Genomic DNA, 25,817 nt, shown 5'->3' with positions numbered 1-25,817 from the left:
GCACCCCTCACGTCAGGAGTTGCAGTCTGTAAGAAGAGAATGGACTCTATAGTTGACTCCTCAAGATTTTGAGGCAGGTGACATTGAATTGGACGCTTTTTACAGTTCGCTCTTGGGGTGGCTCATAATTTGAGAGTTTCCTTGGGTCTCTTCAGGATTTATCCTGAGAGTGTTCCTAGAGTTCTTAAATCGCAAATGGGTTTCAATGACCCAACCTCCCATTCTCGGTAGAATTGCAGCTGGATGAGGCGTGGACCCTGAGAATATTAGAGACGCAGGTGAAATATCAGGATTTTAGCTCTGAGTCTTTCCCGGATTTGCTTGAGATGATCAGAAGATGGTCAGATCAGTTCCGGATTACCAAATAGTCACTCCTTTCAGGGCCCCATTGACAACAGATCACAATAATATTGATTTGATCTTGAAATCAATCTTCAGTGATTGAACTTACTTGACATCATTGCCATTGAATAAGACGTCTTTAAAAAGGTAGACTTCCAAGATCTGATGAAATAGTTCTCTACAAACAAATTGAGGAAATCGAATATTTAAAGCTTTTTTCCAACATTAATAATTGTTCATGTTTAGTTTTGTGTAATAAAATTGGTTTATTACATTTTTTGGTTGGTAAAATTAAAAACGTAATTTGCAAGGGGGGCCCCTATATTTAGACTTCCTAGGGGCCTCCACATGGTTTAATTTGGCACTGGGTTTGATGTTACTTAATGTTCATGAGGCACGTTATGTGGCTATAGACACAATAAATAAAATGCTCTTATTGTAAACTTATATCATGTCAGGATAGAAAAGTGGTCAGGATGATTATTGGATGGGGTAAGTATGCACCTATCACTAGTATTAAGGCCACTAACACTATACCGTGTTAGTGGCCTTAATACTAGTGGTAGGTCCAGTAAAGGTCTCAGTAAATTAGCCCCTTACTCAACCCTTGGTGGTTGAAAACGAGCAGTCAGGCATAACTTAGGAGACAGGAGTGTCAAGCATTTAAAAACAATGATACATTAATTACCTAAGACACCTCACACAATAAAAGTCCCACACCAAGTTATTACAATAGGAAATATTTCTCTGAACAAATAGACACCAAAAAGACAAAAATCCAATCTAGGGAAACGGAGCTATGATTTTTAAAGATTAGCCACTTTATAGTGCTTAAAAACCTGTTGCGCTACTCTGGGACATCTCGAGCTTGACCGGGACAAAATAAAGGTTTGAGGTTGACCGCGATGGAACCCTGGTCAGGTACACTAAATGGGATACCATAGTCTAAATTTTACCTTCACAGTTGGAAACTTTTCTGGAGCTTTTTCTTCCAATGGCACTCGACCCTCCTCAGTAGGATTCAGAGTGGGTTCCCCAGCTTGTCTTGCATTGAGGCGCCTGTCAAATCCTGGAAGTCCGGAGCCTTCAGTGGCACGAACCTGAAATCCAGACCGGATTGCGATTGAAGGTAGTCGGCTTATGGAACTTTTACCCAAAAGTTCTCCAAACTTCAGGAGATACCTCCTGAAGGTCTCCTTGTAGGTTAAATGTGTCCAAAACACACATTCAAAGGTCTGAAATCTCCTGGATGATCTCTGGATGGTTTGAACTACAATTCCCACAGAGCACCTTGCTAAATCCTTAAAAGTCCACTGGACGTACTCCAGGATAGGAACTCTTGGTGGAGATGATGCAGGTGGGCTCTGTTAACCTGTAGCTGCAGGGAGACCAATCTTTAATCCTTCTTGAAGCAAGACTCAGGGCTGTAGTACCAAATTGTGCAGCAGGTGCAGTCAACCAGAGTGCAGGCCTTTGGATGAAAATTCAGATTCCAGCAAGCAGTAGTTATTTTCTTTGTAGGTTCAGGCATCAGATCCAAGAGGCTATGCACCACTCTCATATGTATTCGCTGCTTCTGGGCATCAAGAGGGGGGCACCCCTGACCAATGGTATGCAGGGTGCCACCCAGGCGCATGACCACTTACTCCAAAGTGCAGCATCTTCTTGTCCCAGATAGCACTATTCCTCCAAAATCCATCATGGCTGAAATCTCAGCAGAGCAGTAAGAGATAGCGAAAACAACTCACAGTGTGGCTTATTTCCATAAGCTCCCCCCTCCTCACATCTGCAAATTCCTCCCCCAAGCCTGCAATCTGGCAGGAATAGGAGGTAGACCTGCTGGCATTCTAGCCTGTCATCTCCTTCTTTAAATCTCATGCTTTATGGCCCATCTCCCTGCCTGGGCCTTCCTCTGCAGCTGCAAAACTCCCTCCATCGGATAACCACTGCTCAGCACGGTCTCTTTTCCCCTAATCAAGACAGCCTGGCTAACCCTGTTAGAGCTGGACAATCAGGGAAGACTGCAGGAAGGCTGGATTTTGGCTCACAGAAATCAAAGTCTTATAACTTCTTTTCTGTGCAAGTTTTGATAAATTCAACAATGGCAATCTGTTGGATTTATCAATGCTATTCTGATATTTTATTCCCTACCTAGCAATAAGTATGCATGCATAACATTTTGCAGTAATAGCCTATGGGCCTAAAGGGGAAAAAATAAAACATGCAGATTTCGTTCACCAGGGTTTATAAAATATCTCTTATAAGGACCATGCTTATAAATACATGACTCCCTACTCCCACCTCTGGGACTCCTACGGGGAGAACTTGGGGGTTCCTAATATGTAGAAATAATGTAGATTATCACTTCTAAAGTGTCCATATCACCATTTTGAGATTGCAGTAAATTTACTTATAAAAGCATTGCTGCAGTGTTGCATTTAAAATGACCTCAGGCAGTCAGCAGTGCACGCATGCAAGTGCAAAAAAACAGACTGGTGGGCTTCTAAACCTCCATGCCCTATTACCTACCAGGCGCATATGGATAGATGAATCCCCCTTGCCCTATTACCTACTAGGGACGTATACTGTCTGTCCGGCCAATTGTACCCTAATACACAGTCTACCCTATACATGTGTTTTAAACATAGTACTGGCCTGGGCCTGCCAGCACATCCCAGTGCACAGTCTGAATCATTTACCACCAGTATCATTCAGCAAAAATTGGGGGTGAACAGGGCAATGTATGGCTTTCTAATATGCCCCCACATGAAAGGTAATGGGTAACTAACTTACACCCTAGTAGTCCTCAGCAGCTAAGTAAAAAACCTGGAAAGTCCATCTGCATTGGCATAGGCATCCCCAGGCCTGTGTTCCACTGTGAAGTCCGTCCCCTGTAGGGAAATGGACCACCTTAACAGCTGGGATTCTCCCCTCTCATCTGCATGAGCCACCTGAGAGGTCTGTGGTCAGTTTGAAGATGAAACTGGGTACCAAACAGGTGTGGTCTCAGCTTTTTCAGGAACCAGAGCATGGCAAAGGCTTCCTTCTCAATGGCACTCCATAGTTACTATCTGGGGAGAAGTCGACTGCTAATAAAAACAACTGGTTGATCAAGACCGTCCTCATTTACCTGTGGAAACTCTGCCCCAATCCCTTTTTCTGAAGCATCTGTCTGAAGCACAAATTCTTTTAGGTAGTCTGGGGCAAAAACACTGGTGCTGAACTCATAGCATCTTTCAGAGTATCAAAGGCCTTCTGACACTCTGGGGTCCACATACCTTTCATATCCTCTTCTTAAAAGTGAGTTCTGTCAGGGAAGCCATAGTGGTCTCATAATTCTGAACACAACTTCTATAATACGCAGTCAGACCAAGGAATGTCATCACCTGTGTCTGGGTCATAGGAGGTGTCCAATCCAAAATGGTTTGGATTTTGGCGGGGAGAGGTTGAACATGTCCTCTACCTCTCAGGTGGCCTCAGTACACCCCAGAACTCTGCCTTATTTGGCACTTCCTGGCCGTAATAGTCAGACCTGTCCACTGAATGGCCTGAAGCGCTTCCCTCAAATGGTTTAAGTGATCTCCCCAGGTGGAACTTTACACAGCTTTCTCATCCAGATAAGATGCACTGAACTGCTCCAACCAATGGCAGGACCCTGTTCTCCAACCTTTGGCAGGTGAGAGGGGCATTCATTAAGCCACAGGGCATTACTTTGAACTTGTATTGTCTCACAGACTTGGGGAATGCTGACCTCTCCTTTCTCCTTCAGTGAGGACAATCTGCTAGTAGCCTGAAGTCAAATCAAATGTACTCAGATACTTAGCAGCCCCTAACCTGTCAGTGAGCTCATCTGCTCTAGGCATAGGGACAGAATCAGTCCTAGTGACTGCATTCAGTCCTCTGTAGTCCCCACATAACCGTAACTCCTTCGCCCTGGGGATTAGGTCTGGGCACCAGCACCACTGGGCTGGCCCATGGACTGGCAGAGGGCTCAATTACCACAAATTCCAACATCATAGCCACTCCAGCCTTGATGCTGGTTCTGACCTGATCAAACAACCTGTACAGATAATTTTGACAGATGCGCTGTCAACAGTGTCTACATGGTGCAAACATCAATCAGTGGCACTTGGGGTCAAAGAGAACAGACCAGCAAACTGCCCCAGCACCAGCTTGTACTCTTTGTGCTGCTGGCTTGTCACTTTAAGAGCGAGTACCACTCCCTCCATCTTGCAGATTGGTGGAGAGGAGGTCTGGCACTGGCTTAGTTGCCTCCTCTCCTCGCTGGTCTGTTACCAGTAGCATAGTCATGTCTGACCTGTCATAATAGGGTTTCAGTCTATTGACATGCAGGACCCTCTGCGGGTTTCTGGGGGTGTTAAGGTCAACCAGGCAGGTAACCTTCCCCCTTTTCTCAATGATTGGAAAGGCCCCAGCCCACGTGTCATGGAGAGCCATAGGAGCCAAAGGCTCCAGCGCCCACTCCAATTGGCCTCCATATGTACTCAGGCAGGCATTGCAGCCTTTTGATCATACCAGTGTGTCATAAGCTCCTGGTTGGTCTCCAGTTCCCTGCCTTCCTTGTACATGTACTCTGCCGTGTGAGATCTCAGGCCTAGCACATAGGCTATCACATTGTCCTTTTCTTCCTTGAGAGGCTTCTCCCAAGACTCTATCAGCAGGCACACAGGCCCCCTCACAGGGTGTCCAAACTACCCCTCAAAGGGACCTCCCTGAGGGCAACCAGTAGGCATGGAAGGAGAACATTCCATCTCCTCCTGAGTTTGTCAGACAACCCATTGATTATGCCCTTCAGGGTCTTATTGAACCTTTCCACTAAACCAATAGTCTGGGGGTAATATGGGGCGGTAAACCTGTAGGTAACACCACATTCATTCCATATGGCTTTCAGATAGCTGGACATGAAGTTCATGCCCCTTTCTGAAACAGCCTCTCCTGGGAAAATCACTCTGGTGAACACACCGAGTAGGGCCCAATCCACCACAGGAGCAGTGACTATTTTGAGGGGTATTGCTTAGGGTGTCTTGTGGCATGGCCCACTACCACCAAGATATACTTATTCCCTGATGCAGTTGGATGTTATAGGGGACCCCCAATGTGCACCCCCACCCTCCTAACCACTGGCAGTGGTATCAGGGGAGCCTTTGATTTGTCCCGCCTTGCCACTGGCCTGACAGGTGACATAGGAGCTACAGAACTCTTTTACCTTCTCAGACATATTGGGTCAATAGAAATGGTTCACTCATCAGTTCCAAGTCTTGCTTGGAACTGGTGAGTGAACCAAGGGACCTCAAGTAACCTCCTAAGGGGATATCTTGACTCAAAGTCAGGATGAACTCTGTACTTCTGGGGCACTATCAACCTCCTGGTGGCCCCTTCCTTGAGGTTTCTGGCCTCAGTATAGAGCAGTCAATCTTACTAGATTCTGTGGAACCCAATGGCATCCCCTTCTGCTTGCTTTAAGGCAATCCTCCTCAAGCCCTCAAGGGTGGGACAGTCTCTCTGCCCCTGACAAAACTCCTCTTTGGAGGGTCCACCAGCTCCAGTCAGTTCTGCCAAGTCTGACAGCTCTGGCAGGGATGGAGTCCCTTTCTCAGAGGCCCGATCCTTCCCCTCAGGGTCAGATTCCTCCTGCAGCTCTGAGGTATTCTAGGCTGGCTCACCAAACCCAGTGCCCTTATTCATAAAAAGTAAAGTAAAGTCCACATTTGTAAAGCGCACAATCACCCGTAAGGGTCTCTAGGCGCTGGGGGGCCGTCGGGAAGATTAAGCGAGCTATTGCCCAGAGTCACATGGTGCTGGGCTGACCTGCCGCCGGAGCCGGGGATCGAACCGTGGTCCCCAGATTCCAGCGTCAGTCGCCCTGGCCGCGGCGCCACACCTCTTCCCTACCTTGTATTCATGGATGCCTGGCCCATTGTTCCAGGATCCACATGTCCAGCATTTCCCTTCTGGCTACTCTGTGACCTGGTCACAGCACATACCCATTCCGGGAGCTCCAATATTGTCTTATGGTGCCCTCCCTCAACCTTTGACTATTCAGATGCTTTGAGATAATTTCCCATTAAACAATGTACTGGGACCGCAGGAGACACAACAGCCTTCATAGGGCCTGTCACAACTCCACATTCCAAATCCACCATAGCAATGGAATGGAGTTTGGTCCTGCTGTCTGCATAGGTCACCCAATGAAACTCACCAGGTAGCATCTGCTCTTTAGACACCAGTGTGTCCATGGCCATCGTCAAACTGGCTCCTGTGTCTCTCAGAGGCTCAAACTCCATTCAGTTGATGGTAGACCTCTGCCTGTACATACATGCTTGGAGGTAAGGGAGCCAATGTTGCAATATCTACTCCACCCAGGGGCACCAAAGTTGCCTCTGTCACTTCCCTACCCCTCTCTGCGGATCCCTCCATCCCATCACTTACACTAGTAATCCCTAGAGACGGCCCATCAGTGGGAGGCTTATTTGTGCAGACAGTGTCTCCTTTCTTGTGCCTTGGATCAGGAGCCTACCATTCTTTCCTTGATACCCCATCCCCTTGAACATGGATTGGCTCGGGCCCCCTCCTTGTTCAGCATTTTGTGGGTTGTTTGAGGACTTCCTCTGTTTGTAACTTTCTTTCCTCTGGGCTTTTACCTGGATGGGGGACCTATCCTCCCTTCTGCTGATCACCCCCTGGTGCTGATGGAAAACCTGGGTTCTCACCCACTCATCAGCAGACTGCCCCAGCTCTCTAGGGTTAGTCAGCTTAGAGTCCACTAGATACTGTTGTAACTTTTATTTTACACAATGAGTTAAAGTGTGCTCTTTCAAAAACAAATTATACAATCCCTCATATGTGTTTACTTGGCAACCCAGCCTTCTAGTGCCTTCACTGAGATGTCCTGAAAGTCCACTCATGACTGTGTGTTTACCTTCTGGGTATCCCTGAGCTTTACCCTGTACAGTTCTGGGGTCAGACCAAACATCTTGACTAAGCTTTTCCTCGTGTGAGAGTAGGATTTTGCTTGATGCCCCTGTAGAGCCAGTAGCCTATCCCTCTCAGCCACTGGGACCAGTTTCCACAAGCGTGAATCTCAATGCTTAAGGGCCCTTTCAAATGCAGGCAGCTATTTGTCAATTCCATCCCCCTTCTGGGTATCTGGATTCTAGGCCCTTGGGGAGCCAGAAATCACACCCACAACGCCTAGACATAGAACTCCCTTCTTCATTATCCTCCATCATTCTTGTCTTCTTTTTCTCCCACTGCTCCTTAGCTAATTTCAGTTTCTTCTGCTCCAAAGTTATTAAAGCCAGTTGGGCCTCAAGCTGCCTCCCTGCAAGGGACATTGGTGGTTACTGTGTTGGGGAACCTGCCCCTCTCTCGCCACCTGGAATTATGTAGCTATTGCTGGAAGCAATGGAAGAGGCATCATCCAAACGCTCCTGCTGTGTGACATTGGGGGGTCAGCCTCCCCTCCCCTTTCATTCTCTGGGGCTGGCCTGGTCCAGGCCTTCAGGGACCTAACCAACTCTGCCTTCCTAATCTTGTTAGTAGAAGGAAGCCCCCGGAGCCTTACACAAAACCCTACGTTTAGCCACTTTGAGTTACAACAGTTTATCCAAATCCATCTCCATGGTATCCCTAGTTTTGGGTCTCAACAACCAGCAATCAGGCTTATAACAAATGTAAAAAAACATCAAAACAATGGATTAAAAATCAGTTTAGTTCAAATTCCAATAATTCCAAACTCACATGTTTTGTTCTAAGACAATTTAGAGGATTTCTAAAAGCCTAACGTAACCACTGTATGTTATACTTTAAACACAAGTCTGCATCTGCACTGCTGAACACCAAATATTGGAAAGTGGGTTATTGGCAGGGGTAAGTATTCAAATACCACTAGTATAATAAGGCCACAAAAATGGCAAAGGGTCCAGTAACGGTCTCAGTAAATTAGCCCTTTGCTCAGCCCATGGTAGGTGACAGAGCAGTGAGGCCTAACTTAGGAGACAGGTGTGTAAAGCATTTAAAAACACTAATACATCAAATAAGTAAAACACAACACACAAAAATACCACACCAATTTACGAAAAAAGGAACTATTTTATGTACAAATAGACACCAGCATGACAAAATTCCAATGGAGGGAACCGGAGATATGAATTTTCAAAGATTAACTACTTTTTAGTGCTTACAAACCTATTGTGCCACTCTGGGACATCTGATCGTGCTTGACCAGGACAAAGTCAAAGTTTGATGCCGACCACGATGGAGCTCTGGTTGGATACACTAAGCAGGAGGCCCTGGTAAAAAATGTACCTTCACACTTAGAAAAGTTTCTGGAGCTTTAATTCCCTGACGGCACTAGACCCTCAGCAGCCCGGATTCGGAGAGTGTTTGCCAGTTTGACTTTCCGCGTTGCCAGTTCAAATCCTGAACGTCCTGAGACTTCAGCGGGATGATTCTGAAATCCTGGCATGGTCATGGTTGAAGGTAGTCCCTCACGGTCGGGTCGTTCACCTTATGAAGCTTTTACTCAGAATGTTCCAAACTGCACAAGATGCTTCCTGAAGGTCTCATTGTTGGTTGAAAGTGTTCAAAACACTAATCCAAAGGTCTGGAATCTCCTGAATGGTCTCTGGAAAGTCTGAACTACAATTCCCACAGTGCACCTGGTCAAATCCTTAAACATCCACTGGACATACTCCAGAATGGGGACTCTTGGTGGATATGGTGCAGGTGGGCTCTGTAGCTGCAGGAAGCCCACTCCTTAATCCTTCTTGAAGCAAGGCACAGTCATCAGGGCTGTAGTCCCAAATTGTGTAGCAGGTGCCGCCATTCAGAGTGCTGGCCGTTCCTTTGCGTACAAATTCATATTCCAACCGGGTTGGCCTTCTTTTCCTTGTAGTTTCAGGGAGCAGATCTGATGCTATGCACCTCTCCCATATTTATTCTCAGCTTCTGGGCATCAAGAGGGGGCCACCTCTGGCCAATGGGATGCAGGGTGCCATTCAAGCACATGACCTCTTCCTCCAAAGTGTGGCATTTTCAGGTTCATTCCTCCAAAATCATCATGGCTGAAATTTCAGCAGAGCAGTAAGAGCTAGATAAACCACCTCATAGTGTGGCTCATTTCCATATGCTCCCCCTCCTGACTTCTGCAAATACCTCCCCTAAGCCTGTCATCTGGCAGGAAGAGGCCTGGCTGGCATTCTAGCTTGTCCTTCTGTCAAGCTTATGTTTTATGGCCCATACATAGTGTACCCTATGCATTTGTTGTGTTTTAAACATAGCACCGGCCTGGGCCTGCCGCCAGAACCCAGGGCAGAGTCAGAGTCAGTTACCACCTGTATCATTCGGCACAAAATGGGGGTGAACAGGGCAAAAGGATGACTCTCTAACACCTATTGACTTCAGCAGTTCAACATCTGTACAATCATCCCGCCATCCTTTTGTCCTCCCTGATACCATTTCTTCTTCATCATGTTTTACTTGATTTACTTCTTGCTCCTTTTGGCATGTGGGATTACCCACGTACATACTATTTGCCTTCTCTTCTCTCTCCCACCCTGTTCTTCTATTTCTCCTTAGTTTCATCAATTACAGTGTCTTGCTTTCCTTTTACATTGCAAATGTTGCTTTCTGTAGATAATCTTTAAAAATAATGATTTTAGCCAGACCTTCCAGTCTAAATCACCCTGTCTAATCTCTTCCCTCAAAGCTCCCTATACTCTCTATGTTATCGCTCTTTTGAACTACTGGCCACTTTATTGTGGAATGCGCTTTCCTTCACTGTAAGATTTGCCCCTGCTTTTATTTCATTTAAAGCTTTAGTGAAAGAACTCAGATTTTTGTACCTGTCTTATATCTTAATCATTGGAGCTGTTGATGGTTGAGCAGTGTTTAAGGCTCTAGAAAATGAATCCTGGTTGACTTTAGACTATGATGTAGTTTTTTTAGTGGTTGGACAAAACAGAAGGTGTGAAGTGACTTATTGATTTGTCCAAGTCAGACAGGAGGGGACTGGACTGGCAAATTGGACATGATGGGGTGAAACAAATACCCTGTAATCTGCGCAGGGTATTGAAATTATAGGTGAAGGCTGACAATTTATAGGGAATCTAGAAGCACTGAGGAATCAGCATGCTCACCGTAACCAAGCCAAGTATTGAGGTCCTGCAAGATGGGAAAGTTAACATAGCAAAAACCTTAAGGAGTAATAGGAGGGTCAAGTCATGAAGAACATCAACTGATGTGGTGAGCAATGGACAAATCAGCCCATAAGGAAAAACTTAGAGGAGAGCAGTATGGGAGAGAGAAATAATTTAGCAGCACATGATTCAGGTGATAAATGAGGAAGATCTAAGGGTCGAATAGAAAATAATAGCCATGTTGCCATCCTGTGCTGAAGGCCGGCTGACTCAAATAATTTTGTGACTCACTGGAAAGGCAAATGCGAGGTCTGGGCTAGGACTGTCTTCAAGCTAAGATTTAGTAATGAATAATATATCAGTGTTTAATGTGAATTTTAAATTCATAATTCTTGCTTAAGAAAAAAGACACTAATTAGGAGAGACTTTTCCTTGTAGACAGGAAGAGAGGTGTTTTATCTGCCTCAAGCGGCTCACGCGATCATGTTGGTGGCTCTCATGGTGTCATCCGGCTCGCTCCATCAATCCGGTCATGTCCATGGCGAAGGTTGAGAACACGGCCTATGAGAGAGACACAAATTGGCATTGGGAGCAGTCGCCTCCGCGCCGCTGTCCTCAAGGCTGTTTTACCAATAAATCTGCTGTATTTGAAACTGTTACCTCATTGAATCAGTCATTTGTTGCAGCAAATTGGTGATGAGCTAATCAGCCTTGGAGTTTGAAGCACACGTTTGTTTCCTCTTTTGTGAAGCCCTGCCTTTTAACTGTGAGGAGCATGGTCCATGCCATTTCCTCAGTCTTTATAGCCAAACTCATGATTACGTGTATTGCCCACAAAATAAGTGTTCTCCTATTTAAGGTACTATGCTTTCTGTCTATTTTACAAGGATTGTGGATGCAACGCTGAGATTCACTCCAAAATCTTGTTAACCAGTTTTGTGCACATCTGATATGTACACCTGAATCTCTTAACCTTTGGCGTTTTGGAGTGTCTTATAACCGCTTTTGTGCACTACTCACCATTGTGGTTTTTTAAACTGTTCTTTGCTTGGTTTCAAGTGGTCTATTTCATTTTTGGCATCACTATTTTCCTTGTGTGCTGCTCTTCATTTTGCTCTCTCTTCTCACTCTTCATTCATCATCATACAGCCATTGCACCCTCCTATTCCCTTTTTATAATTGTGTGGTGAATGGAAAGACAAGTAGTTTAATATCTTTCTTGGTGCTATTGAGGCGCAACATTTTCATGCAGAAAGGAAAAGATTCATTTTAGAATACCCTCTTGATAGAGGTCAGCGAATTTCTAAACATTTACCTATTTGAACTCCACATGAAGTAGAAGAGTTTATGGATTTCAAGAAGCTTTCCAAAGATTAGAGAAGATATGCAAAAAAATTACTGTTGTCAAATGGTTTAAATTCTTTTCTAGAGAACAATAACTTATAGAAGACTAATTATTGGTCTGAAGTTAAAATAAGACCATCCAGGAGAAGTTACTGTTTTTTTTAAAGTTGTCTCTCTCTAAAGCAATTGATACTGCTTCTATGATTGAGTCTTCACAATCAAAAGTGGTGATTTTAAGGAAAAATACCGAAGAGTCAATTCTGACATTGAAGAGTAAGCCACAAGATGGCAAAGTTTCTACATTCAAGGCAAACTTGAAAGATGTTATGTCACCTAACAACAAATTTTGTGCATGCTTTTGTTGCGGCTCTCCTCGTCATGCAGAAAACTTCAAACTATGCCCTACAGTTAAGAAGATATGCAATATATGCGGTTAGTTTGGGCATTTTGCAAAAGTGTTGTATGCATAGGAGACTTCATGTGAAGGAAATATATTCCAACGTAGAGTATGAATTACAGACCAGTTTGAAAGATCTGGTTTTCAGTATAAACTCTAAATACAGTCATTCGTATGAAAATCCCCCTGACAACATAATTATAGGAAATAAATATGTCAGATTGTTAATGGATTCTGGACCCACAGTGACCATCACCACCTTTGATATGTTTGAGCATAAACTGCTTGATGGTCCTCACATTTATCATAATCTTTTCAAGGGTCAAAAATCGATCTTATTGACTATTTTGTGTATACGATTAACTACCAAAGTGCGTGTTTCACTTGTAAAGTCTGTTAGTTTTAAGAGAAAGAACATTTTAGGATGGGTACATCAAGCTATACTAGACATTGCTCTTCTACCTGGCAAAAGTAGGAAAGTTGTGTCATTTTCTGAACTTTCACGTGAAATATTACAACAACACAAGATAAATAGAGACAGAATCCTCAATTGGTGTTTATTCTATGCATAATACCAGTAATGATGTTGCTTTTCTTTCACAGATACAACAGTTGGTTAAAAAATAGGATGTATTGTTTGAGAATAAGTTGGGAGTGTTAAAAAGACTTTGAATTTAATATCAAGCTCAAGGAAGATGCCATACCTGTTAAGCACAAATTGAGAAGGGTTCCTTTAGGTGTTAGTAATGAATTATCTAAGGCTTTAAAATATTTGCAAGATCGATGTATAATCAAACTAGTTGATAGCTCACCTTGGCTGTCACCCATTGTCATAGCAAAGAAGAAGAAATATTTATCTTAGGTCTCTAAATAGAAATATTTGAGCTGATGTTCACCCCTTACCTTGAATTGATGAACCGATGGTAAAACTAAACAGTGAGAAAATATTCACCAACTTGGACTTAAAGTCAGCTTACCATCAAATCGCTCTTGCTAAATCTTCTAAACACCGTACTGCTTTTGTCACAACAGATAAAGTTTTTCAATTCAGGAGGATGCCATTTGGTTTGGCGTCCGCAGCTTCTGTCTTTAAAAGGATAATGAAAGTAATGCTGGGTGACATGGTCATGCGAAGTTTAGCAATCCCAAAAGAATCATTGCTGTTTCCAGATCTGCAATTTGTGTAGAAGGGGGACAATGGTGGAACAAATCCTCTGTTGTTCAGTTTGCTCTTGTAAACAAAGAGGTTTTGGGGAATGATGTGTCAAGGAAAGGTAATTTCAAAAGTGTAGGAAAAATATTTCAGAAACCAAGTTATTAAAACCTAAGTGTTTCTCTACTAAAAGGAGTTAGGAAAAAGTGAACAAGTACAGACCACTCCCTTTTGGATGAAAGATTTCGTCAACCTTGTTCCTATTGTTACAATTGTTAGTTTTCCTTAGTTTCTTTTCTATCATATGTTATTGTCTAAATTTTCTATCTCATAGTTGTAACTCATTTTACCTTTTGAAGTTTTTGCAAAAAGCAATATGCTTGGAAAGTGGTTTGTTTTATTAAAAAAGGGAGATATATTGTGGCGCGTGGTAGCTCTGCAATTCTCATCTGCCTCAAGCTGCTCGTGATTATGTTGGTGGTCCATGGAGTATTATCCGGCTCGCTCTATCGGCCGGGTCTCATCTGTTGTGACAGTTGAGAACTTGGCCAATGAGAGAGACTCTGGTTGGCATCAGGAGCGGTTACCTTCATGCTGCCGTCCCAGAGGCTGGTTTTACCAATAAATCTGCTGCAATTGAAACTGTTACCTCGTTGAATCAATCAGTCATTTGTTGCAGCAAGCGGACAGAGCAGACAAGAGAGAGGGATGTTGAGGAAGGGGCGTTGGGAAAGTAGTGGGTAAAAGCATGCTTAGCCTGAGGAGGGTTGGGCAAAAGGAATTTCACAGCAGAAGTTTCAGACACGAGTAATTGTGTAGGAGCAAGTAGTTCTGATGCTGGGGCATATGAAGGTGCAAGTGCCAGTGTACTACTTCATACTTTCACTGCATGTTTGCTCAGCTCACCCTTTTTTTAAAGGCTTTCTTGCTGCAAACACAAGTGTGAAGCCTGCATTGCCTAGCAACCCACAGCCACAGTAGAAATATAAAAAAGCCAATTTTCTCGAATCGCTAGTGGTGGCTACGTTTCACTATGTAATTTGATTAAAAGTTTGCTCCTCTCTGTTCATATGATGTCTTTTCCAGTCTTGCATAGAATGGATATGTAAATGGAAATATGTTTTATTGTAGTACGCAATTGGAAGCACAGATAGCACTCAAAAGACGCTAACATTCCTAGTGAAGTTAAAAAGTTTAGATTGACGTAGCCTCAGACATGTTTCTGTGTGAGTGAGGCCCCATTTTCTTATTTGTTACCAACAAAATAAGAACCTGTTTTCAGGTAATCACTAACGCCTACAGGTTTGTAGCTCCTAGGTGTAGTAAATTAACGAGACAAGAAGGGTTGCCTCTGTATACATAAATACTACAGCTTCGGACTGTGACTCAATATTTGAATTGTATGCAGTCAGTTCGTCTACAGGAAGGTTTTTGTAAATCAGGCGCAATATGACTGCTTTATTTTCGTTTATCTTAGAAGATTTCCTGAGGGAATTGGAATGGAACATTATGTTTTCCTTAAAAAAAAACATGTCACTGTAAGAAAATGTGTTGTGGTTTCGAGTCCTGTAGGGACATCATATATGTTGCCATAAAAATAGACATTGGGCAAGTTAATGGCCTTGGGAGTAAAATATGCCTTTAAGACTTGCACAGAGTTGTTGAAACTTTTTAAATCATCAAGAAAATGTTTCAGTGAATGGTCTCTACTTTACCAAGTTATAAATATATAATTGGTCTTTTAAAAACCTGTGCTAGAAACCTGCATTCTCAATTTGAATAGCTTCAAACCTGTATTGTAAATGTACAAACAACTATGAAAAAAAACTTCAAACTAGCGTTTTAGCTTCAATTGTGAGGTTGGGCTAAAGCAGCAGCATCTGCAGTTGAAGGCCTTCCCAGAGCCTCTGAGCCTGAAAGGGCACACGTTAATTGTGCAGAAGCAGTACCTCTCCGATTCTCTGTGACTGATTGAAATGAGAGATATTGCCCCAGGATTATAGTAAGGCCATTTTGGTAAACAGGGTACTATGGACTGCTCTGGTGTTGACAAATTAATCTCTCAGATTGCCATATCAGCACAAGGTTGAGCTTAAAAATACCAATACATCTATGCTATGTCAATATGCCATTCGGGAATAATACATCACATTAGACATTCCTTGTCTAATAGAGATTGGGAATATCTACAGTTTTTATAATATGAACAGAGTACAAATTGCTACTACCGTATGGAAGCAACAATAGCTGGTGCCCATGTCAATTTGGAACCAAGGCTCTAATCAGTGCTAGCGGAGGCTGAAATTGACATTACTACACACACTATTGGTTCATAATCTACGCATTAAATTAAGTGATATTCTTCAAAATTGCTTCATTTATTTAAATTGATTTATGAACTTGAATCTATTTCTTGAGCAGGAATGATTGTTAGGTATCATGAATGCCTGTTTGTATCCAATGAATTTTGAAGATTTCATTGCAGCGTACTTGTAGAATTGTAATTCTTACTGAGTAAATTCCTCTCTCTTCATGAATTAGATTCATAGCTGTTTACTTCATGCCATAGTACCTAAGTCATATTACCATCCCTTTTAAGATACATACTAATACTATTCTCTTTCCGGCAGGTTAGAGGGGATAAAATCATTCCCTGGTTTCTAAAACGAAAATGAACAAATGCAAACCCATGCCTCAGGACGTGGAGAACCGAGTAAATGAAATGCATAAACATGTCCGCGATGGCCATGTGGTTTCAACTAACAGGACGATTGTAATGCCAGAGCCAGAAAACCGACGGCGACAGCGGTACGTAGAAAAAGATGGGAAGTGCAATGTCCATCATGGTAACGTCCGAGAAACTTACCGATACTTCACGGATATCTTCACTACTCTGGTGGACCTAAAGTGGAGATTCAACCTGCTGGTTTTCACCATGGTCTACACCACAACTTGGATCCTGTTTGGATTTGTATGGTGGCTGATTGCATACATCCGTGGCGATTTGGAACATACCGATGATGATACCTGGACACCTTGTGTTAATAAGCTCAATGGATTTGTCTCTGCCTTTCTGTTCTCCATTGAGACTGAAACCACCATTGGTTATGGGTATCGTGTTATCACAGACAAGTGTCCAGAGGGAATTGTTTTGTTACTTGTCCAGGCCATATTGGGTTCCATTGTCAATGCCTTCATGGTAGGATGCATGTTTGTAAAGATTTCCCAGCCAAAGAAACGAGCAGAAACCCTCATGTTCTCCAACATGGCAGTCATCTCAGTGCGAGATGGGAAGCTGTGCCTGATGTTCAGGGTTGGGGATCTGAGAAACTCCCACATTGTGGAGGCTTCAATCCGAGCTAAGTTGCTTAAATCCAAGCAGACCAAAGAGGGGGAGTTCATCCCACTCAACCAGACGGACCTCAATGTTGGGTTCGACACAGGTGATGATCGGCTTTTCCTGGTCTCTCCCCTCATCATCTGCCATGAGTTCAATGCACAGAGTCCCTTCTGGGAAATGTCAAAGGATGAGCTCGGGAAGGAGGAGTTTGAGATAGTGGTGATCCTGGAAGGAATGGTGGAAGCTACAGGTAAGGAAGCACTTGCACTTTGTGTACCCTTCATATAAATAATGACTTGTAGACCACATCATAGGAGATACATCTCCTTACTACAGTTCTCTTCCAGGTTTACCCACCAAATACAGTCTAGCAACACCAAGGGGTTCTCAACCAGTTTACTTTTACCTTGTGCACGATATTGTGGCACTATGCAGAGTTTAAAAGGCGGAGAGTAACTATTGACACATTTGGAAACAATCACTGCTTGAGGGTTTTGATTTTCTCTATACTGCTATCTAAACTGCTACTGTCTCTGGAAGTCTACTTCTCATAGAAAGAAACTAGAGGTCAACATATTTACGAGTATTTTACTCTGAAACTTCGAACAGTAATGTTCTCCATCTCTTTTCCTGACTCTGCCTATGTAAGGGTAGATTTACTGAGTGCCACCTGCCCCCAACCACCACTCAGTTCTCCTTTTTAAAGGAGATTTGGCTTCTAATTTGGGTAGGTGTCAAGTTGCATGGAGTAAGTTTCACACAATTAAACACTGGATAAGGCCGCAGGGAAATCTCTTGTGGTATCAGTGAGCAGAAAACAATATCTAAGAGCCAGGCAGAGGGAGTCACCAGCAGTGAGATGCATGCTCTTTGGATAAGATGACACAGACAAAGTGATAAACACATGTCATATGAGCAGGTCCTCATCCGTTTAATCTCTGCCTACTACATGCACACAGGAAGCTGTGGTGCCCATAAGAAAAAAGATTGTGGCAAATGGGACGAACAAAACACGTCTGTAAGGCCCAGGAACTTTACAAAACTGCTCAAATGTATATAGAAGGTTTTAAAAAAATGTGTGAACTCTCCTCACTCGATTCGCAGTCAAAGGAAGTTTAGTTTTACTACTTCAGTCGTAGAGCAAGGATGCTTGAGGTAGTTTATCTCTGGCCAAGGAGAAGAATACATTATTCTCTTTCATTTGTAGCTAACACGGTTACTCCTCTGGAGATTAGCTGTTGTCTATTTGTCACCATGATCAGCGTTAGGTTTTCTGCTGCCCTGGGTAACACATCAAAGACACACCAGTCACCTCTAGAGAATGTATTCACAGGTGATGGGTCACAGTCCAGACTGCACTGCAGCCGTTTTAGAACTAATTAATAATGGGTCTGAAATCACTCTAAATCCAACCCAACAATCTTCCCCTATATGCTATTTACAGGAGCCAGCTCGCTCCTCACTATAAATCTGACATTTCATCCTGTCAACTCAAGATGCTGAATAAATAATGCATATATATTAAATCGGAGTAATGCATTAGGTGCAGATATCTGTGGATGTGTTGTTTCAGTGGTTGAAATTGCTTACACTCCAAGTACTATGAACTCTATAACTTAATCTAAACATATAATAAAATAACACAACGTGTGCAATTAAAGCTAAAGGAATAATTGATCCCACAACTGTCAGGAGATAATTCAAAACAGCACAATAAAAGGGTGCACAGATTTCTTAAATTCATCTTAACAAGTTGTAACTACGTTAGGTGCATTCCCTTCCATCAAATGTTCGATTACTTTGCAAATTAGTTCTAGCACTGCCATAAATGTCAAGTTTGTAATGTGTGGGTGTTCAATGATAAGCCCAACACTCGTTGTAAATATGCAAGGTAATTTATTCAATTTACACTTTCAGATTGAGGAGCGCCGGCCGGCGCTTCCGATCGCTCATAGACTTCGCGCGCTCTCCCTGGGGATGCGCGCGCAGCTCATAACATGTCCGGTGCACGTCACGTCTACGTGACGTGCATAAACTAGAATGCGCTCGCTACATATCTCCCCCTTTTTATCAAAATGTAATGAGTCACTTACAGTTCATCGTCCAGTTCAAAATCTCGATATCTGGAAGGTCTTACCACCTGCCTTCCACTCCTTGTGACCCTGACTGGGTTCTCCCTTGTCTCTTGACTCTGCAACTCATTGCTTACTGTTCCTTCATTGAGAGCTCCTTCCTCATGCGTGTTTCTCTCCAACCTGTCCTGTTCCATTCCTTGACTTCCATTTTCTCCTTCCTCCTCACCTTCCGTTTCAGCTCTCACTCCTTCTTGCTGCTCAGCGGCCACCTGACTCTTCTCCGCCTCAGAACCTTCCTTGTCTTCCCAGTCAGTGCCTTGTTGCTCCCAGCCCAAAACCTTATTGCACCTGGCCATGCGGTCTTGGGACCACACGTTTCCATCACTTAATCGGGCTGCCCGATCATACACTTCTACCACTTGCAACGGCTTGCTGTATTTACTTTCTCCCTTCTTCTGCAGGGTGGCCAATTTTACTCTTACCCACTCTCCTTGTTCCAGACCTGTGCTTTTGACATTTCTTCGTTTATTGTAGTGGTTGCTGTAAATTGTCTGTGCTTTTTCCAGGTTGGCCCGCACCACTGCAGGGGACCATTCACTGGTGATGAGCTTTTCCTTCCAGATTCTGTTGTCGTGGGTGAACGGTTCCCGTCCCCTCAATATTTGGAATGGACTATACCCCGTGCCAGTGGGGGTTATTCTATAGGCCCATACCATGTTCTCGAGCGCCTTCTCCCAATTCTGTTCATTTGAGATGGCCGCTTGTATGGCCCCCATCACTACCCTGTTAAATCTCTCCACTAAACCGTTTCCGGCCGGATGGTAGATTGCAGTGTGTTTGATAGTGACGCCATTTCTTTGCATGAACTTGGTCCATTTTTCTGACGTGAATTGGGGTCCATTGTCACTCAAGATTGATTTCGGTATTCCTTCCCTCGTAAAAGTCTCTGACAGAAACTTAAGAATGTTCTCTGTGTCCATGGATTCCTCTACTCTCAACTCTGGCCACTTTGAATAACGATCCATGAGCACACACACATATTTCTGTGTGCCTTGGTCATCTAGGACCGGTCCCAGAATGTCTATGGATAGTTCTTCCCACGGATTTGTAGGGGGATCAAACTTTCCTATCGCAGGTCTCAATGGTTTTAATGTCTTGTCCGCCCGTTGACATTGGGGACATTCTCTAACATGCCTTTCAGCCCTTATGTCCATGCCTGGCCACCAATAGTTTTGTTTGGCACGTGCCTTGAGTTTCCCTATGCCCAGGTGTCCTTCATGTAGCAAGTCCGTTAGTTTTGAGGTGAGGTTCCTTGGGGGAATCACTTTATCTCCCCTGTATATGAAGATCCCTCTGTCTCCTATTGACAACTCTTCTCGCACTTCGAAGTACGGCTTGAGGCTTGCTCTCACGTTTCTTTTGTCCGGCCATCCTTGTACGATGTACCCCTTCACTTCCTTTATGTCCGTGTCCTCCTCATATGACTCTGTCCACTCTTGTAGACTGATTAGTTTCTCTTGGTCCTCTATTAGAGCTACCAAATCTCCACTGCCGACGGGGTCTTCCTCTCCTGGCTCCATGGCAGCTGCCCTGCTCAGATAATCCGCCACTCGATTCCGGTTCCCGGGGATGTACTCGACATCATACCTGAACTCGAGCAACTTTAGAGACATCTTGGATATCCGGGGAGTGGCACTGGCATGTCCACTCGACGTCAGCACCTTCACCAACGGTTTGTGGTCTGTTCTGAGTAAGAAGCGTGTCCCCCACAGGAATTGGCGGAACCTCGCCATGGCCCATACAACCGCCAGCATTTCTTTCTCAATCACGCTGTATTTGCTTTCCGTATCTGTCAATGCTCTGGATGCAAAGCTGATGGTCTCCATTTCCCCTTTACCTCTGTCTTGCATGAGTACAGCGCCCAGGCCTTTGTCGCTGGCATCGGTCGTCAGTACCGTGGTGCCTTGTGGGTCGTAGCCCTTGAGGGGAACAGCTCCAGTCACATCCCCTTTGATCAATTCAAACTCTGCTTGGGCTTCCGGTGTCCACTGGAACACAGTGCTGTCTCTTGTCAACTGCCTCAAATTGTGGGTCTTGGATGCAAAGTGTACCACGAACTTGCTGTAGTACTCCGCCATCCCCAGGAACGACCTGACCTCTTCCTTGTTCCTGGGTGGCGGTGCTTCAGCGATGGCTTTGACATTTTCCGATTTGGGGGTAACACCCTGTCGTCCAATCTCATGACCTAAGTACGTCACCGACTGCAGTCCCAACCTACACTTCGACCACTCCGCCGTGAGGCCTTTGTTCTCCAGAGTTTTCAACACCTTTCCCAGCTTCTGATCGTGATCCTGCTGGTCTCGCCCCATCACCAAGATGTCATCCTGGAAATACTGGACATCCTTGCAATCTCTGAACAGTTGGTGCATCATTTTCTGGAAAACAGCGGCTGCTGAGGCCAGCCCAAAAGGCATTCGACAAAATTGGTAACATCCAAACGGGGTGATGAAGGATGTAAGCCGTTTGCTGTCCGGGTGGAGGGCAATTTGGTGATAGGCCGATGTTAGGTCGATGGTGGAGTACCACTGCACCCCCCGGGTCTTGGTCAACATTTCCTCGATTCTGGGGAGGGGAAATTTCTCCACGACAATATTCTTATTCAGTTCTCGTAGATCCACGCAGAGCCGGACCTTCCCATTCGGCTTCATTACGACCACCAGAGGCGCTAGCCATTCCGCACAGGTTATCGGCTCTATAATTCCTTTCTTTTCCAGCTCCTGGAGTTCAGTTTGGACTGCTTCTCTCACCGCAAGCGGCACGTTCCTCACCTTGTGGGCTACCGGAATGGCCCCTTCCTTGAGCACAATTCGGTGTTGGAAGTTTTCCATCCGCCCCACTGTTCCACCAAACACTTTCGGGTAGTTCTCCTTCCATTTGTTCATGTCTGGCCAATCTTCTTGCTCTGTGAGTAGTATTTGTTCCTTCCCTCCTGGATCCAGTTTTATTCCTAGGTCCCCCTGGTCTAGCCATCCCAGGACCGAGGGTCCTTTTTCTGCAATGTACAGCTTGCACCACGCTGATCGGCCCCTGAATTCAAACAGTAAACGGCGGAACCCCAACATTGGAATGCGGTCCCCATTGTAAGTGACCGGTCTGATGTCTAGCTTTTCCAACTCCGGTCCCAACTTGGGTCTGAATGTTTCTTCCCATACTGCCTGTTGGATGATGGTGAAGGGGGATCCTGTGTCCGCCACCACGGTGATGGTGATTCCTCCCATCGACATGTCCAGGATAGGTTTTGTGGATTTTCTCCCTTCTATGTTCATTACCTGGTCATATATGCACAGGACCGTGATCACCTCTTCCTCTGCTACCTCTTCCAGATCTTCTTCACCTTGCTCAACGCATTTCACTGTTTCCTTCGGATGTTTCTTCCTGCACACCTTTTCATAGTGGCCCAGGATGCCACAGTGTAGGCACTTGGCTCTGAATGCTGGGCATCTTCTGTCGCGGGCATCGTGGGACCAACTGCCACATCTGTAGCACGATTTCTTGCTGTCGCTTCCTGTTTGTTTCCCTTGCCACTTACTGGTCCCTTTGGCTGCTGAGTCTTTTCCTCTTTGGTCCTTACGGTAGTCTCCTTCTTGTATCCTGTTCACCATTGTCGGGGTGGCCACATCTTTCTTGGTTGCTGCCGCGCACCTCCTAGCGAGTTCGGCCCTTTTGACGATGACCATTACTTCTTTGAGCGTGGTGTCGCCACTCGCCCACAACTTATCTTGGACCTGTGTACTCGTAGTGTGCATCACGATCTGGTCCTTTATGAATTCGTCCTCCCACAGTGCGTATTTGCACGGGGCCGCTAGTTTCCTCAAGGCCCCTACATATTCCTCTATGGTCTCTCCCGCTCGTTGTTTCCTTTGCTGGAAGTTGAACCTATCCACAGACACACATATGGTGGGGCGGTACCTCTCATCCAGGTCTTCTACTGCATGTGCATATACATCCGTATCAGGGTCCTCTCTCTTCTTGGGCACCAGACTCTTGTAAATCCTGAGACCCTCCGGTCCCAGGTTCAGTAGCAGGATGCGTTTCTTCCTTTGGGGGGTGAACTTCTCTTCATTTTCGTCCTCCAGGACCCCAATGAAATTATCAATATATTCCTTCCAATCCTCCCACCTCATCAGGGGTTCACCAGGTTTCGGTAGGAATTGTACTGGTGCGATTGCGTAGCCTGCCGGTGTGCTCATCCTCACCTCCCTGCTCTCTGTCGCTTTGACGGCCTTGCTGGTGGGGCTCCCTGGGGTGCTGTCCTTTGCTTCTGTATCGGCGTCCACCTGGGGACTCCTAGTGCTGGTCCCCACTTCTTCCCCTTTGGCAGCCAGCGCTGTTCCTACCTTCCGCGGTGTGGTGGGATGGTCTGCACGGTGGTTTATTTGCTGCGGGGCACGGTGTTGCCTCTCCGGCCACTGCGCCGCCCTCCGGTGGTTGTGGCACTGCCACGCTCCTCAATCTGTCGTTCCTGGGTGGGCTCAGCCGTGCCCCCTGTGCCCTCCGCACTCTGGCCTGGTGGGTCTGCTTAGCGCTGTTTCCAGGTGATCAGGGGGCAGCCTACCCTGCTGCTGCCCACGTGGTGGAGGGTCCGATTTTTTTCCTGCTGAAGGAGCCAGCTGGAGCCTCCCGTCCTCGTCGCCACTGTAATGTGTGGGTGTTCAATGATAAGCCCAACACTCGTTGTAAATATGCAAGGTAATTTATTCAATTTACACTTTCAGATTGAGGAGCGCCAGCCGGCGCTTCCGATCGCTCATAGACTTCGCGCGCTCTCCCTGGGGATGCGCGCGCAGCTCATAACATGTCCGGTGCACGTCACGTCTACGTGACGTGCATAAACTAGAATGCGCTCGCTACAAAGTTTAGTCCAATCTGCCAGATCGCATCTCCACTCAACAGGAACATGAGCAAATCCAGACACATCCTGTTTTATGTTGGCTTCATCAGTGACGAGTCCCATGTGTAGCAGTGGCTTGTGTTTCTGGGACGAGTCTAGATGCTTCTGCTGCCTTCACCAGCAGGCTGTGTTTACCAGAATAGTCTGCTGAAAATAGTAAGGGACTGGTGTATATCTTGACATGTAATTTACGGTCTAGTTTCTGATGATTTAAACATGTGCCTTGTGTTATGTTATGGTAATTTGTAGAGTGCACGGCTGCCCCAGCGAAGGGGCGTCCCGGCGCTGAAAACAGAAAACTGCACAGCTTATAACAAACAAGACAGCTTTTAGAGGGTGGAAGAGGAATGTTTTCACAGCTTTGCGGAAAGGCAGATAAGACTTTATACAGCGGATGGAAATGGGGAGCGCATTCCAAAGTTTCAAGGCCAACACAGGAAAGGAGAATCCACAGCCGCATGGGGCGGTGGTCGTTCATTTGATGTTGGATTTGCAAACCTGGATCAGGTTCTTGGTAGCACGGTGGCCTCTTGGAGGTTGCATATGAGGCTTCCACCCCTTTTTGTCCAACAAACACAGGATGCATGTTAGCCAAAATATGTGTTTTTTCGGGTTTTTTGTCTGGCAATGTTTATGCATTCAACGGAATCTACAGATAACGTTTATTAAAATGATGGATTATTGAAGACACTTCTCCATTCCCCTAAACCTTTTAATACTTGACTAACATACACCAATCTCTTTTGAGTGGATTGAACCAACTTTTAAGCGGTACCAATATCGAAAGGAATGGAAATTCGATTTCAGACACATTCCACTTAAGTGGTTGCGCTAATCATAATATTGTTTTGTAGAGCGCTCACATGACCTAAAGTATCCGAGCGCTGAACAATCAACAGTTGCATAATATGATACAATCAAAAACTTCTAATAAGGGAGATAACCCGTTGTCGCTAGTAACAGAAGAGTGTGTAAAACTGAAAATGGGGCTGGTGCACAAAGCTGTGTTGGGGGCGATTGTCGGATTGCCCAGCCTGTCTGTGACAATTCTATGGATGGACTGGCAAGAGGTTTGCAGTTCTTTTCGGTGATCTTCCGTTTGGGAGGAGTGCGTGTGAAACTGCATCATTTAGTTTATTGGAAACATGCAGAGTCCTGCACACCTGAGGCTGTAATACAGAAAGTGCCAAAGGGGCACAATGGGCATGTGCGCCCTCCTTGTGTGCCCCCGCCCGGGTCCTTTTGTATTACAGAAGGGGCCTTGGAGCCTTGCCCAGTCCCTTCTGTAATACTGATAATAGCACTGGTGCTCACGTTGCTCCATAAGCAGTACCCTGAGGGCAGCATGAGTTCATGGCTGCCCTGAGGGCAGTGCATTATCTGTAATAGGGGGCACCTTCCCTGTTTACACATTGCTCACCTATTTAAGAGTATCTTCTGGTACAAATAAAAGTGCGCCCTAAATGTAATAAGGCCCCAGGTGTAGGTCCTGGTGAGAGTGATGTACACCTGGTCGCCTTAAGACCGTGATAGCTTCAACATGATAAACTATGGAGGAATTGGTTATCAAGGTCTTTTTTACCTATATTTTTCATGTAAATGTTGATGGGTGCATACAAATCTCTGGGGGCCCGCAACCCAGGATCTAGGAGCTTAGCTCGAAAAACTGCAGTTGTATGTCCTTTTTTTTCTAAATCTCGGTGGTTTCAGTAGAAGGGATCTGGAACTGAGTAGGAAGTGACTGACTCCAGAGATGGTGGTGTTGTGCGCTTTGTTCTAAGAAGAGTCTTTGAGTCGGACAGGCTATCTTAAGTAAACGCCTTGCCTCAATTGGAAGCCATTGTAAAAAGAAGATTGAGGGTGTGTGCCATGTGATCTCACTGCAGTTATCAGTTGTGCTGCAGCATTTAGAGTCACCTTGGGAGGAGCAAGGTGTGATTAGGTAGCACTTCCATAGTCAAGTTTACATATGACCAGGGCCTGCACTGTGGTTTTGAAGTTTGCTTGTGAAATGAACAGTGTGCCCTTCTTGAGGAGATTGAGTTGGAAGAGCAC

General features: G+C 45.1%; 1 protein-coding gene across 1 annotated transcript in view; it reads left to right on the top strand.

Annotated features, from left to right (window-relative positions):
* LOC144767586 (G protein-activated inward rectifier potassium channel 4-like) overlaps positions 1–25,817 on the top strand; it is a 489,992-nt gene that overhangs the window by 400,684 nt on the left and 63,491 nt on the right. The window contains exon 4 of the mRNA XM_078650998.1: positions 16,027–16,986. Within this exon, the coding sequence (XP_078507124.1) occupies positions 16,068–16,986 (919 nt within the window). The 5' untranslated portion in view covers positions 16,027–16,067. The remainder of the gene's footprint in view (positions 1–16,026; positions 16,987–25,817) is intronic.

Source organism: Lissotriton helveticus, chromosome 7, assembly GCF_964261635.1.
Source record: "Lissotriton helveticus chromosome 7, aLisHel1.1, whole genome shotgun sequence".
Lineage (NCBI taxonomy): Eukaryota > Metazoa > Chordata > Amphibia > Caudata > Salamandridae > Lissotriton > Lissotriton helveticus.
This window is presented reverse-complemented; position numbering and strand designations above follow the sequence as displayed.